Here is a 14,015-nt window from a genome sequence, read left to right on the forward strand (position 1 = left end):
TAAAATTTTAATGTACAGTTTTAAACATAAGTGCCAGCCAAAAAAAAGTTCCGAGTTGTTTCACGTTAAATTTTAGTGAAACAAAACCACTAAACTGTAGCCAAATAAATCCTGTAGTATTTGCTGCAACCTACTGCTCCTTAAAGACATATTTTAAATAGACTCATTCATAGTTTTATCAGATACAACACCCGCCCCTCCCTTTTCGAATTAAAAAGCAGTTTTCGGATGTTTGTGTAATGATGCATAATAAACGGAATCACATGACTTTAGATATTGTTTCAGCGGTTTATTTTATAAGCGTGTTTGAGGTTATTTGTAGAGTATAAATTGAAGACGAGCTTTTTCTAGTGAGTTTTTTAGGAGAAGAGAAATTTTAGAATTGAAACGTTGTGTTTGCTGTGAAAAAACAATATTTAACATACATACTGTATGTATGTATGTATGTATGTATGTATGTATGTATGTATGTATGTATGTATGTATGTATGTATGTATGTATGTATGTATGTATGTATGTATGTATGTAACATACATACATATATACATACATACATACATACATACATACATACATACATACATACATACATACATACATACATACATACATACATACATACATACATACATACATACATACATACATACATACATACATACATACATACATACATACATACATACATACATACATGCATACATGCATACATACATACATACATGCATACATGCATACATACATACATACATACATACATACATACATACATACATACATACATACATACATACATACATACATACATACATACATACATACATACATACATACATACATACATACATACATACATACATACATACATACATACATACATACATACATGCATACATGCATACATACATACATACATGCATACATGCATACATGCATACATACATACATACATACATACATACATACATACATACATACATACATACATACATACATACATACATACATACATACATACATACATACATACATACATACATACATACATACATACATACATACATACATACATACATACATACATACATACATACATACATACATACATACTTACATGCATACAATTTTTTGATTTGGTTTCAGCTGTGTTTTCTCCATAGCTCCGCGCAAAACACAAAAGTGTTTTGGGTCAACCAAGATAGATGATTTTCAAAACTGTCTTCAGCGCATTTTATATTACACCATGCCGTGTCCTGTGTGTTATACCTCCTTGGTATTTACTTTTTATTTTTAAAATTAGATAATTTCTTACGTTTCATCATAATAGTTTTTGGTGATAAAGAAATTAACCTTTTAAAAATGAAATGGAAAAGTTGGATCTTTTTAAAATTTGCAAGTTTGAAACAAATAGCGAAGCACTTGCTGAAATCCTTATCGAACTTATCAAAATTTCTGAAATAAATTCCTAAAGATAAACTAGGTGAGCTAAACAGGATTTTACAGATTTTTATTTCGAAAGTGAAAAATAAGCATAAAAGATATTGTAGAAACTGAAAATTTTTTAAAGTAAGAAAATATTCGGTTTGGAAAATATCTTATCGATAACGATAATGATAGACATCGAAAAGATGTTAATATACGCCTAAAATGTACGCATCTATAATAGATACAAATTAGAGTAGTCTTAGACGTCTTTTGCTATGATGTATAAACTAGATTTATAAATAGATAACTTTTTTTGGTTAAGTGTGTATGTATTTAGGATGTCCTTTATAGATTAGCTATGTAAATATAGGTTTATAGAACTGAAAGAAAAAACTTTAACTCATGACAAAATCGATTTTACAGAACGATAATTTTAAATGAAAGCCATTAAATGTACATCTAGAATGTCGGAAAGTTGTTTCTGGAAAGGAATAAAAATTTAACGATGTTGCGTCAGTTTAATCGCGAACTAGGAAAATTTTGATTTTCCGAAAATCGATTAAATTAATTGCATTTTTCGTAAAAAAAAAAACGCCATAATTTAATTCGTAATTTACGATCATATTCTTATTAACGGAATTAATTTTAAGATTCAATCATAATGATTTTTATCTAACGTCAGTTACGAATCTTTCGTTAATAATTTGCGTTAAAGTTCGTAAATAGCGATATGAGACTTTTTATAAATGTTGCTTTTTATATAATTTTATTTGTTTAGAAAATTGTGTCCACATACTAGATCAGTTCTCATTTTAAAGAAAGAGTTTTTAAAGTCTTATTTTTCTTGGTATTTTTGTTAATATTGTTAAGTATACTGAATTTATTGAAAAAATATTAATGAAATTTATTTTTTATTTGTATTTTAATCGTTATTTACAATTCGTAAACGTAAATATTTGTCAGTTATGAAGATTAACTACATTTTTTTCAACTAAACGTCTACAGTCCTGGTGTCATCAACATGTCAAGATCCCTCATATAGCGGTGATTTGGTGAGGTAAACAAGGGTATTCAGGTCAATGCCAAGTACAAGATATGTGAGTCTGAGGGTAAGCAAATCACCCTTGGAATGGCAAAGGGCACCACATCAAGCATCAGATACCACTTTCAGCATAAGCACCCGGAAGAATGGAAGCAATTCCAGATAGAAGAATGATAAGAAAAATCAAAGAAACTCCTTTCACAATCCTGAATGCAAAATGCGAAATTCCGACAACAATGCTGAAGTCAAAGATGCAAACCGTAGTGAGGAAAGGAAGCATGCTGGAGCCCCAAACAATTAGCTTGTTCGTTCAGATGATCAGTTTACAAGAGAAATGGTAATCATGGAATGGTTGGAAAGTGAGAACCTGCCCTTTAACCTTGTCAACACACCTGCTTCTTCCAAGATAATGGGCGTCATGTACAAGAAGTACAACGTGAAGCACTCTTCTACATTTCGCGAGGTTAGAATTATTTTGTTCCAAGTTTAAACGCTGGGAGAAAGTTTTTGATTTTTTTCTTAAAGTAAAAATTATTTAAAATTTTAGCCTTAATTTTTAAAGATATAATAACTTATGCTTTAAATGATTTATGTTTAAACAAATTATTTAGAAAAAAAACATGTAAAATAGAGCTCATTTCAGAAGTAATCATTACTTACTAAAATTAATAACTCATTTTCTCCCAACTTTTAAAATAGGAGATAGAACAAAATAATTCTAACCTCGCGACTTGCCAAAAATATTTAAAAATTTAATAGTAGTATTAACAACCATCATTGGCGTAAGATTTGAACCTTTTTAACTCAATTAATGATAGTAAGTAATTGTATTTCTATCACTGACGAAAAAATAACGGTCAGGATTCGTCAATCTTGACACTGATGATCAATGTTTTTAGTTTTAAGTTAAACAAAACTATTTTTTAAATTCTATTCTAGGTATTAAATTTCGCCTTTGTGAAATCTTGGATGCGCGACTGCCCAACTGTAAATAGGTGGATTAGACTTCTCTCTTTAATGATACCTATTAAGCGACAACCTTGCTCTACACCATACATTGGAACGCAAAAAAAACTGCGTTTTGCGTTTGCGTTCCAAAATAAAAACTCATACGCAAACTCAAACGCATTTGACTCAACTTATTGCGTTTACTTACGTAAACGTAAACGCAATTTACGCAAATAACTGCGTTTACGCACGCATTTAATACGCAACTTACGCATATAAAATGCGTTTACGAACGTAACTCAAATGCAATTTACGCGTATAAATGCGTTTACAAACGTAACTGAAACGGAACGTACGCATATACACACACACACATATATATATATATATATATATATATATATATATATATATATATATATATATATATATATATATATATATATATATATATGTATGTATATGTATGTATATGCGTATGTCCATTTCCTATTCCGTATCATAAATTTTACAGTAAGAAAGATCGATATGTACTAAAGTTACTTACTTTGACTCAGTCTTCTCCCCCTTTGTTCGTTGCACCTTACAGTTTATTTTTTTCATTTTAACTTTTTTTTAACAATTGTTTTTATTCTCTTCTTTTGCTTTCTTATTTTTTCAAGTTTAGGATAGGGTGGGGCAAGATGTCCATAAAGTCAAAATTATTAATTTACCTAGGTCTCACAAATGCACAAGGGACTTGAATTTAGGAACATCTTGCTCCACTATAAGTTACAGAAAGTTAGTTTGCAAACTTGACACAAACGCGACTTACCTAATCTATTTTTAAAAATGTGTCTTTTTAAGAAAACGCGAATCGTTAAGTAATTACTTTTTACTTTTTAATTCAAAGATATAATATAACTTTTTATTTAAACCGTTGCGTTATTATTGAAACTATTGCATTATATATTCATTTTATTTTTGTGCTTTAAAAGTTCAAAAAGTATATTATCTTTATATGATAAGTTTACGTTTCACTATCTGAGTCATCGTCGTCCGAAAAATCATTTAAACTTTCAAGAAGTTTTATGTTTACTTTTAACAATGAGCGACTGATAATCAGATCAGCTGTCATGTTGCCTCGCCTCTTTTCACATACAAAACCAGAAGTACTAAAATATCTCTCTATAAAAGCTGCTGATGATGGAATATTAAGTAAGATGACAAATAGCTTTCGTAACATTGGCATTTTAGAATTTTTGAACCAAAAATCATAAGAAGGATACACAGATACAGCAAGCCCTTTCTCTTCAATTTGCTTAAAAAAGTAAAGTTTTTCTTTTTCAATTTCAAGTAAATAGAGTTGTAAATTAGGCTCCCGAGCTTCTGGGCAAAAGTTATCATCTAGCATAAATCCGCTGAGCGAATCAGTTTGCTGATCATTTGAACTCAATCGTTCTTTCGCTTGTGTAAGCTCACATCCTGGTTGCGATTCTAAAGCACTTTGATAAATATTACGTGGCGTAAAGAATTTCAGAACTTCGTGTAGCTTTTCTACTGCTCCTAAATAATTTTAGGTTGCAATACAAACTTTAATATAATAAATTAATATATAAAAGTAGTTAAATTTTTAAATTAGGTTTTTAAGAACTAGTTTTTAAACTAAATTTTAAAACTTTTTCTTTGTCTTAATTAAATGATAAAACCTAATAACTAAATACCTTTAACAATAAATTGACAATCAGGTCTAAAGAACCACAATTTAAGCTTTGAGATATTCAACAGTGATGCTACTTGATAAATTCCTGAGTTAAGTTCGTACTCAAACTTTAATTTAAAAGAAGAAATTAACAAGTTAGCAAATTCTTTTCCATTTCCTTGTAATTCCATTCTACTCCATTTTGAAATCATAATAGCCAATGCAGGCAAAACATCAGCAATCGATGAAAGATTTTTTTGTACAATTAAGTTGAACTGGTATGCGGGAAGAAGGATTTGTAGGTATAGTTCAATCTTATCTAATTCGATTGGGCATTGATTTTCCGGATCAAATGCATTTCTTTTATAAGCACTTTGAAAACTCTGTAACATTAGGAAAGCAGCTGACCAACGAATTCCATCACAGCTTGTTTGTAATTTAGCTTCATTTTTTATGTGGTATTGAACGCTATTTATAGATTGATTGATGCTTCTTGCGTACTTTGAAAGCGTCGCAAGTAAACGACACATATATTTTTGTTTCTTAATAGCAATTCGTACAGCGATGTTTGTTTTATGAGCTGCGCAAGAAAACCGCGGTAGTTTCGATGTTCCCAATTCAATTTCAAGATCTTTAATTAGTTCAGCACTATGAAGATCGTATTCGTTATCTTCGTTAAAGTCATAAGTGATGTTTACTTCCTCAGCTGTTTTGGCTAACTGAATAACATTTGTAAAAGTAAGCTTCCTTGATTCAGTTAATAGCACTTCAAGAAGTTCATCAGAGGTTTGAATTTCAATATTTAAGACTTCATCTTCACATATTTTTAGCTGCTCATTATCTGCTTCTTCAATATAAAGGGCAACCTCTTGGTTCAGCAATGGATCATTTTCAAATGCACTACCGCCTCCTTTCGTCTCTTCAACTCTTTCTTCTTGAGACTTTTCAAATAATTGCTTAAACAGTCTGACAAATGAGCTCCCTTCATCACATGTAATAGCTATTAAATAAATATAACTTAAGTAATCAATAAATTCATTGTATTTACAGTAATTAAAGCTATAAAATTAAAATAAAATTACCATTTATTTTTGATTTATTGAAGGTAAAGGTATTTATAATCTTTTCAATCCCTAATTTAATATTTTCTGCATTGTGACGTCCCGTCATCTGTTCCATACCAATAATGATGATTTCTTTTTTTAAATCACTGTTCGTTAATGTTGCACCAACTGCAATAAAGTCCAACATTTCAGGAGATGTCCATATATCACTAAATAAAGTGACAACCAGGGCATCGTCTAATTTTTCGTTAATTATGTTTGATAATTTTGCCATCGTTTCTGGTATCAGGTTTTCTCTAAAACTTTTTGCACAAGGAAGTGGAACTTTGACTATTTTCCTCAAAAAGGGATTATTAAATGCATTAATCGAGCAGTTTGATGTAATAAAGAACTTGATAGCGTTCAAAGTATCGGCATCTAGCACGTTTCGCTTTTTACTTGATTTGTTTAGTGAATCGTATGAGTCAAACCACTTACCCAAAATGTCATGATGTTTTCTTTGTAAATGCTTCTTAATGTTGGATGTTCGACCAACACGAGCTGTAAACTTTTGATTACACAATATGCAAAAAAACTCAACATCATTTTGTGATTTATTTATTTGAGTATCAGATGTAGTGAAATGAAGATATGAAGTATACTCCTAAAATGTATAAAAATCATACGCTACATTGTTCTTAATAACATTTTAAATCTAAGAAAAAGTAATTTAATTACCCGTTCAGTTAAATTTACAATAAACTTCTTTTTCGGAAAAATGTTTCTTTGACCAAAATCTTGCATTTTCTTTATCAAATTACACGAGTCTTCAGATAATTTTGCCAAAAGACTATAACCCTGAAACCTTAATCTCGGGTCTTGCTGAATAGGAGGAATAGAAATATTGGAAACTGAAGTATTATTCGAAGACTCTCCCGATAATGATGTCAACGCAGCACTTGTTGTCTGTATAGTAGATTTCGTCGTTTTTGTAGGATTTACAGATCTTGTTCTTTTTGAAATTGCTTCTCCAGATTTAGATGCAGACGAACTTTGAGATAAATAAGGTTGCAATTGCAACTGTTGTGATTGCAATATATCTTCTTCATGTCGCTTTTTTGAACTAGACTTTATGATATCCTCATGATAGATTTTACTCTTGCGAGATTGATGTGTCATATTAAATTAGATACTTATGAAACGATTAAGTAAAACTTGGTTTTGTTTCCTAAACTAATTTTTTTTATACTTTTATGTATAAGCTGCATACCATAAGGAAATGCCTATAGGAACTTCCTTATGCTATAAGGAAATGCCATTAGACATATCCCTTAAAACAAATTATTACGTGTTTAACATGTTTTTTGGTCATTTTATAACGAATTTAAAAAATAATTATTAATTAAATTTGTTAAAAATGATATTTAATTTCTCATTATAATGGCTCCTTTTAAAATGAGTGTATTATGTTTTTAAATTGAGTGAATATAGCCAGATTTTTATAATAATTGAAATGAGCTTGCTAGTTAAAGGTATTAAGCTATACTTTTTTCTAAAAATAGTTTTGGTTAAAATAATAGTACCGTATACAACTGAGTATTATTGTGTTCAATTTGTGAGCGGAAAATGAGTATTCCTTTGTTTTAAGCAATTTTTAAAAAGTGCGCGTGCGCTGACCAATAACATAGTGTTTTTGTGGTTAATTGCCCGTTTTAAGCGATCTTTTTTATATATAAAATGAAAAAACATACAATGGGACAATTATTCAAAGGAATTAATTGCCCAATGCTTGGAAAAGATCTACAAAACAAAAAAAAATTATAATCTAAAAAAAAATTTTACAAATAGAATAACATAGTATTTAGTAAAAAGAGGAAAACGGCCTTTTATGAGTCAGGTAAAACGCTCTGTATATATTTAGTTTTACTATTTATGTTTTGTTTCAAAAGAAATAAACTTACCTAAAAGTTTTTAACACTAAATAATCACAGGACGTTTTGCCCTCCACATAAAAAGGGCATTTTTCTTCATCCAAAACCAGCTAATTGCAAATAAACTAGCTTTATTGATTGAGTTTTAAAATTTTTATACTTGGAATATTGTGGAATAAATTACCCACAAAACAAATATTTCTTTATTACAATCACACAAATAATACAACCCATTTATTCGCGTAAGTTGCGTTTGAGTTACGTTTTTAAACGCACTTTATATGCGTAAGTTGCGTATTAAATGCGTGCGTAAACGCAGTTATTTGCGTAAACTGCGTTTAAGTTTACGTCAGTAAACGCAATAAGTTGCGTCAAATGCGTTTGAGTTTGCGTATGAGTTTTTATTTTGGAACGCAAACGCAAAACGCAGTTTTTTTTGCGTTCCAATGTATGCTCTACACCAATGATAAGTTCAAGTTAAGAAAGCGGATTCTGGTTGTTAGTCCCTTTTGATACACCACATTAGTAAAAACATACCTGGGTTACTCGATAAACTAATGGAGCGTAATGAAGCCTTAAACTCAGTCCAGCGTCAAGTTGTTTTAGTTGACCAGGCATACAACATGAAGACTCAACTCTCCCTTTCCCTATAACTGAAATTACTAAATGAAGGTTTAATTCAATGTGCAGATCACATATTGAACACGATCCTCAGCAACTCCATTGAGAAGGCTGATACCATCAAGTCTGCTATTGATGGTATCAGCCATCTGGGTGTCACTTTTGTTTCGATGCCGGGACAAAAGTGACACCCAGGATACACCTCTTTCCTCTTGTACAGCAGCAGAGTGAAAAACCTAAGTACTTAAAGTTGGTTAAGGCTCAGAAAATTATTTAAATTACCTACAAAACGAATTGAAATAGTGTAATTATTTTGACAAAAAAATAGCAATACTAAATTCATTAAAGTATGTAAAGAGAAATAAATGGGTTTTTTTTGTTTTAAATACAAATAAATGGTTATCTCTGCCCCCGGTTGATACCCCTTGGAACAGTCATCAGATGATGATCTCTGGACTCACACAGCTGTGTGAACCACTGGAATAGTTGAAACAAAGCATTCTTGGATGGAAGAATGTGCCAACTACTGATGAGTTTAGCTTTCTGAAAAAATTACTCAGGGTCCTATCATGTTTCAGGGAGACGTCAGAAAGTCTTTCATCATATAAAAAGGCTTGCATCTACAAAATGCAACTCTAAATCAGCTTCCTTACACGAAAGATTGAGCAGGCAAAGATTAGTGAGGATCCTGATGGTCACATGGTGCAATACTCTCAAAGAGGAACTTGACAAGAAGTTTCCTGAGGGAAGAATCAAAACAGAAGCGTACGCCTTATAACTTGTTTGACCCCCAGTTTAGAGGTTCATTTCTAAAAAAGGTAAACTTCCAGAAGCGATATGAGGATGGGGACTTGATTATCAACAATGAAAGGGATGGAAAGATTTGGAAAGCTCCTTTTAAAAAGGATCTCGTTCCGTTCCCCGTTCATTTCGTAAAAAAAGAACTCGTTCCAATTTCTCGTTCATTAATCAAAAAAGGAACTTGTTACACGTTCCTCAAAAAATAGAACTCGTTCCTACTTCGTTCCTTTTTTTAAACTTATTTTTACATAGTAAATGGTATTACTTATAGCACATTTATGACAAAATAAGAGTAGATCTGTTTCGCTAAGCAGACGCTTTTTTATAGTGCTTTGCTTAATCATTACTTTTAAAAAGTCTTTTAATATTTCTGGTGTACTGCCGGCCTAGTCTACCTCTGCATGTACATTATACACATAAAATTGATATATTAATTTCAGCTCGGAAGTATGAGCATTATAAAACTGTTACTGGAAAATAAAGATTTAGAAAACAAGTAAAAAGTATAAAGAGAAAGAAAATTTTAGACACCAACTTTATTTTGTTTCAATAAAACTAATTTTTCAAATAGAGAGTCACACAATGTATGTCTTTTTTCAGTCATCACATTAGACCCTGTCGAAAAAAGCCGTTCAACCGGAGCACTCGACGGAAGAGGTGTGTTAAGTTCTAAAAAAACTTTTAATACTGCTGGGTATAATAATAACACAGTTAACTCTTTTGACTGTGATTTTAAATATAACTCCAACTCCTCAATACCAGAACTTGTAATTAAGTTGCTTTCAACTGGTAAACAGAAAAAGTCTTCTTTAGATGAACCTGTTGCTATATGTGAAGAGGATTCGATTTCGCAAGCTGTAGAACTGAGATCCACATTTTCAAACAAATACTTTAGCCAGGCTTCTGCTGTGAAACGTTTGACACTATCAAGCCATAATAATTTAAAACATGGTATTAAACAAGATGCTAATATTAGTTCTGTTTTTTTGCCAAATAGTACTAAATCGAGTTTTAATTGAAGTTCTTACTGTGTTGACAAGTGGACCACAAAAGTTCATATTTTTCTGTTGCAAAATAATTAACTTTTTATCCAAAGCATAAAGTGTCGGTAATAAATAACCCATGAGCATCGATTCTTCTCCATGTAAAAAGTCTAAAGATTGGGCAAGAGGAGTCATTACTTCACAGTGTTCATGAATTAAAGATTGGGCAAGAGGAGTCATTACTTCACTGTATTCATGAATTAATTGAATTTCTTGATTTTTGGATCTTTGTATTTTGCAGAAATCCATTATATTGTTCATTTTCTTATGTCCATTTGAGTCTAAAAAAATATTTTTAATTTGTAATAAGCTATCATTGGTACAGTTCCATCTTGTTTTGTTAGGCGTTTTTAAATAAACCTCTAATTCATTGTGAATTTTTTCAGCAACTCTATTTGATACATTTTGTTTACTCCGTAATGATGAACACTTGCCCATGGCTTTCCTATAAATTTTCTTAAAATTAATTTCTGAAGCCTGTACCATTTTCTCAACATCATTGTTTGCTATTAAGTCTACCCAGCGGGCATTTATTTTTAAAAGTTAAGTTGTAAATGTATTTAAAATGTCTTTTAAATGTCTTCCAAACATTCTTACAAAAAAACATTTAAAAGGCGTTTAAAAAACGTTTAAAAGACGTTTAGAATGTAACTTTTAAAAACAAATGCCCATAGGGTAGTGTATGACTAGCACATCTAAAATATTCCCAGCAAGCACACAACGTTGAAACAACGTTGAAATAACGTTGATCGACGTTGATCAACGTTATTTCAACGTTGTGTCAACGTTGTGTGTTTGCTGGGTTGCGGTAACTGAACAAATAAGTCATTCTCTTCTTGTTCATGACCACTTTTGTCCAAAATTTCATATTCTCATCGCATAGATTGTCATTGTCATTATCTTCATCATAATCATTGCTATCTTCATCATTCTCTGAATTTTTTGAAATTGGATATAATTTAAAAGCTTTTACAAAATTCGAACTACTGTCTGTTGTTGTAGCAACTATCTTGTTTTGTATTTTATAGGTTGTATGGATCTTATACAAAACATTAGCCAGAACAGTATATGTTTGTCTTCCTTTTAAGAGACAACATGCTAAAGATACTGAATGACGCTGAAGAGTCTTTTGATCTATCCAATGACAAGTCACCCCAATATAACCTCTTTTACCTTTACTCCAACAGTCAGTTGTGGTTGCAACATACACAACATCTCCAAGTTTTGAAGTAATATCTTCAATCATTGATAAATACAGATTGTTAATACGTAGGCTTAACTTCACCAAATTCACTAATGATGGTTTATTAACTAAATTTTAGGGTTGTGTTTCACTAACAATAAAGTTTACGACAAGTTGATCTATGCTTTTTAATTTAAAATGCTCATTTCCTTTTTCAGTTCCGTATTTCTCAAGAGTAGGTTGCACCACTCCTTTTTTCACATTCTCTGATGAACTTAATTTTTTCTTTTTAACAAAAGCATTTTTTTTACCTTCATTTATAGGTTTTTTAAAAGCAACCATTTTGAATGGGCGAATTCTCTAATGAAAAAGGAAAAATTTTAAATTATTAGTTTTTACTAATAAGCAAATCAAATTTGGAACCTCAGCAAATTCAAAGAATTACATTCTTTATTCAACATGGTGTAATTATTGAATTTACATGTTTACCAATATATGCACCTATTCAAGTTTCTTAATGTTTACTATAATTTCTTTTTTGCATGCGCTTGTATAAGGTACATAGAGCGATACTATGCATGCTAAGTATGTATTTTATTTCATACATAATTCAAAATAAGTAAACTTAATTAAATTCAAAATGGTAGGAAACACTAACCCTTATTTACCTTAATATGCCGTTTTAGATTCGATGATGTATTTTTAGCTGTACTTATTTCTTTTCCTAAAGGGCCACACAAAACACATTTTCATTTATATTATTGCCATTTATTCCATTGAATACAAAAAATGATTCTAAACCGCTCCAAGGCAAACGTTCATCAAAGAGAAAATGAAAACATTACATAGTGTTAAGCATAATGAGAAATTTTGTTGCATAGACTTGTGACTTTAGTTAATCCAAGGACGTTAGTTAATAAACTTACTTTAAAAACAATAAACTTAAGTCGATGCACTATAAATTAGATAAAAAGTAACAGCATATTTCATAAAATCTTATCATTAACTTCAGTATTATTATTACATGCGCAATTGCTAACATTTTCAATAACTGAAACATCACTGACAATATCAATAATCGGATTCATTTTACCAACTAAAACCACGTGAAATAAAACTGCATTAAAAAGTCCTTTTATTTATTGTTTATTTATTTTACGCGGTTTTAGTTCGGATTTAGTTAGCCACATGTACTAATTTTGAAACTATCAGAACTAATTCAAAAATTAGTACATGTGGCCAACTGAATGCGAACTTAGATTGGAGATTATCCAAATACAAATCATTTTCTTTTTGAACTTTAAAAACAACTATTGCAAAAAGCAAAATTATAAATTTTTTAAAGAACTATTACTTTTTGTTCACGTTCCTTCAAAAAAAGAATTCATTCTCCTTCCTCGTTCCGTTATTTTAAAAGAAACCAGTTCCAAGCTTCGTTCCTTAAAAAAGGAACTAGTTCCAGGAACTCGTTCCTTTTGGAATGCGTTCTTCCAAACACTGGGATTGCGATCAGTTAATTGATGGTTCTCGTAGTTTTTAACGGAAACTTCGTGCAAATTAATTTATTTACGTAAGTTATAACGAACCTTTGGAGTAAATTATTTGAAGTTACAAATCAATTGAATCAATTACTCGTCGAAATTTCAATATTACAATTTAATTGATGTCGGTATTTGTCGCGTTCGGTTAATTTTACGAACACACGTAATTTTAATATTTAATCGTTGCGTATTTCGTGTTTATATAGTTCGTAAGTCTTTCCTCAAGTTATAACTTATCTATAAAAGGCATCTTAAATACATCTATCCTCAACCGAAAAAAAGATATTTATCTATTAATTTAGTTTATACATCTAATGTATCTACAATTAGACATTAACAGAATCTTTGTTAATTAGATGTTTATTCGATGTTTAATATACGTCAAAAATATACGCATCTATGAAAAATACAAATTAGAATTGTCTTAAATGGTCTAAAAGACGTCTTTTGCCTACTGGGTGAACATTTTTTTCTTACTAAAACTTTTAACTCTTTTGTTAACGAACAGATCTTACACTAATTACGAAAAACTACGAACAGATCTTACGTACTATCTGACGCAATAATACGTAAAAACTTTGATTTCAAGTGACTAACAAATATGGCAACAACTTTATAATTAAATCATAATCATTCAATTGTTGTGAAAATAGATTATTAAAGCCGATAAAAAAAGCATTATGGTGCAAAATTATATTTAATAAGTGGTTTTTTGAATGTTCACGCTTGAGTAAAGTGAATAAAATTTGTTTCAG

At 30.4% G+C, this 14,015-nt stretch overlaps 2 protein-coding genes and 1 pseudogene across 2 annotated transcripts in view; 1 reads left to right on the forward strand and 2 right to left on the reverse strand.

The window, feature by feature from the left end:
* Nucleotides 1–4,425: 4,425 nt before the first annotated feature.
* LOC149881633 (uncharacterized) lies at nucleotides 4,426–6,837 on the reverse strand. The gene is made up of 3 exons (XM_090067181.1): nucleotides 6,180–6,837; nucleotides 5,120–6,097; nucleotides 4,426–4,961 (listed from the first exon to the last, which is right to left on the reverse strand). Exons 1-3 carry the CDS (start codon nucleotides 6,433–6,435, stop codon nucleotides 4,426–4,428), a joined length of 1,770 nt encoding a protein of 589 aa, XP_089923307.1. The 5' UTR covers nucleotides 6,436–6,837.
* Nucleotides 6,838–10,155: 3,318 nt separating this feature from the next.
* LOC149881634 (uncharacterized) lies at nucleotides 10,156–12,807 on the reverse strand (annotated as a pseudogene).
* Nucleotides 12,808–13,790: 983 nt separating this feature from the next.
* LOC149881635 (uncharacterized) overlaps nucleotides 13,791–14,015 on the forward strand; it is a 4,660-nt gene continuing 4,435 nt past the window's right edge. The window contains exon 1 of the mRNA XM_090067474.1: nucleotides 13,791–14,015. This exon is cut by the window's right edge and continues 533 nt beyond it. The gene's annotated coding sequence lies outside the window, so the exon portion shown is untranslated.

The sequence above is a fragment of the Hydra viridissima genome, unplaced genomic scaffold (assembly GCF_058129835.1).
Source record: "Hydra viridissima isolate aposymbiotic clone 2 unplaced genomic scaffold, HvirCarnegie_v1 scaffold_11, whole genome shotgun sequence".
In the NCBI taxonomy this organism is placed as follows: Eukaryota; Metazoa; Cnidaria; class Hydrozoa; order Anthoathecata; family Hydridae; genus Hydra; species Hydra viridissima.

Excerpts from the sequence above, each read along its gene's own strand:
- LOC149881633 (XM_090067181.1), bottom strand. The coding sequence starts at position 6,435 with ATGGCAAAATTATCAAACATAATTAACGAAAAATTAGACGATGCCCTG. Across the intron at positions 6,098-6,179 it reads CAATAAATCAAAAATAAATG|CTATTACATGTGATGAAGGG; the intron begins GTAATTTTATTT and ends TTTATTTAATAG. Across the intron at positions 4,962-5,119 it reads TTGTCAATTTATTGTTAAAG|GAGCAGTAGAAAAGCTACAC; the intron begins GTATTTAGTTAT and ends AAAATTATTTAG.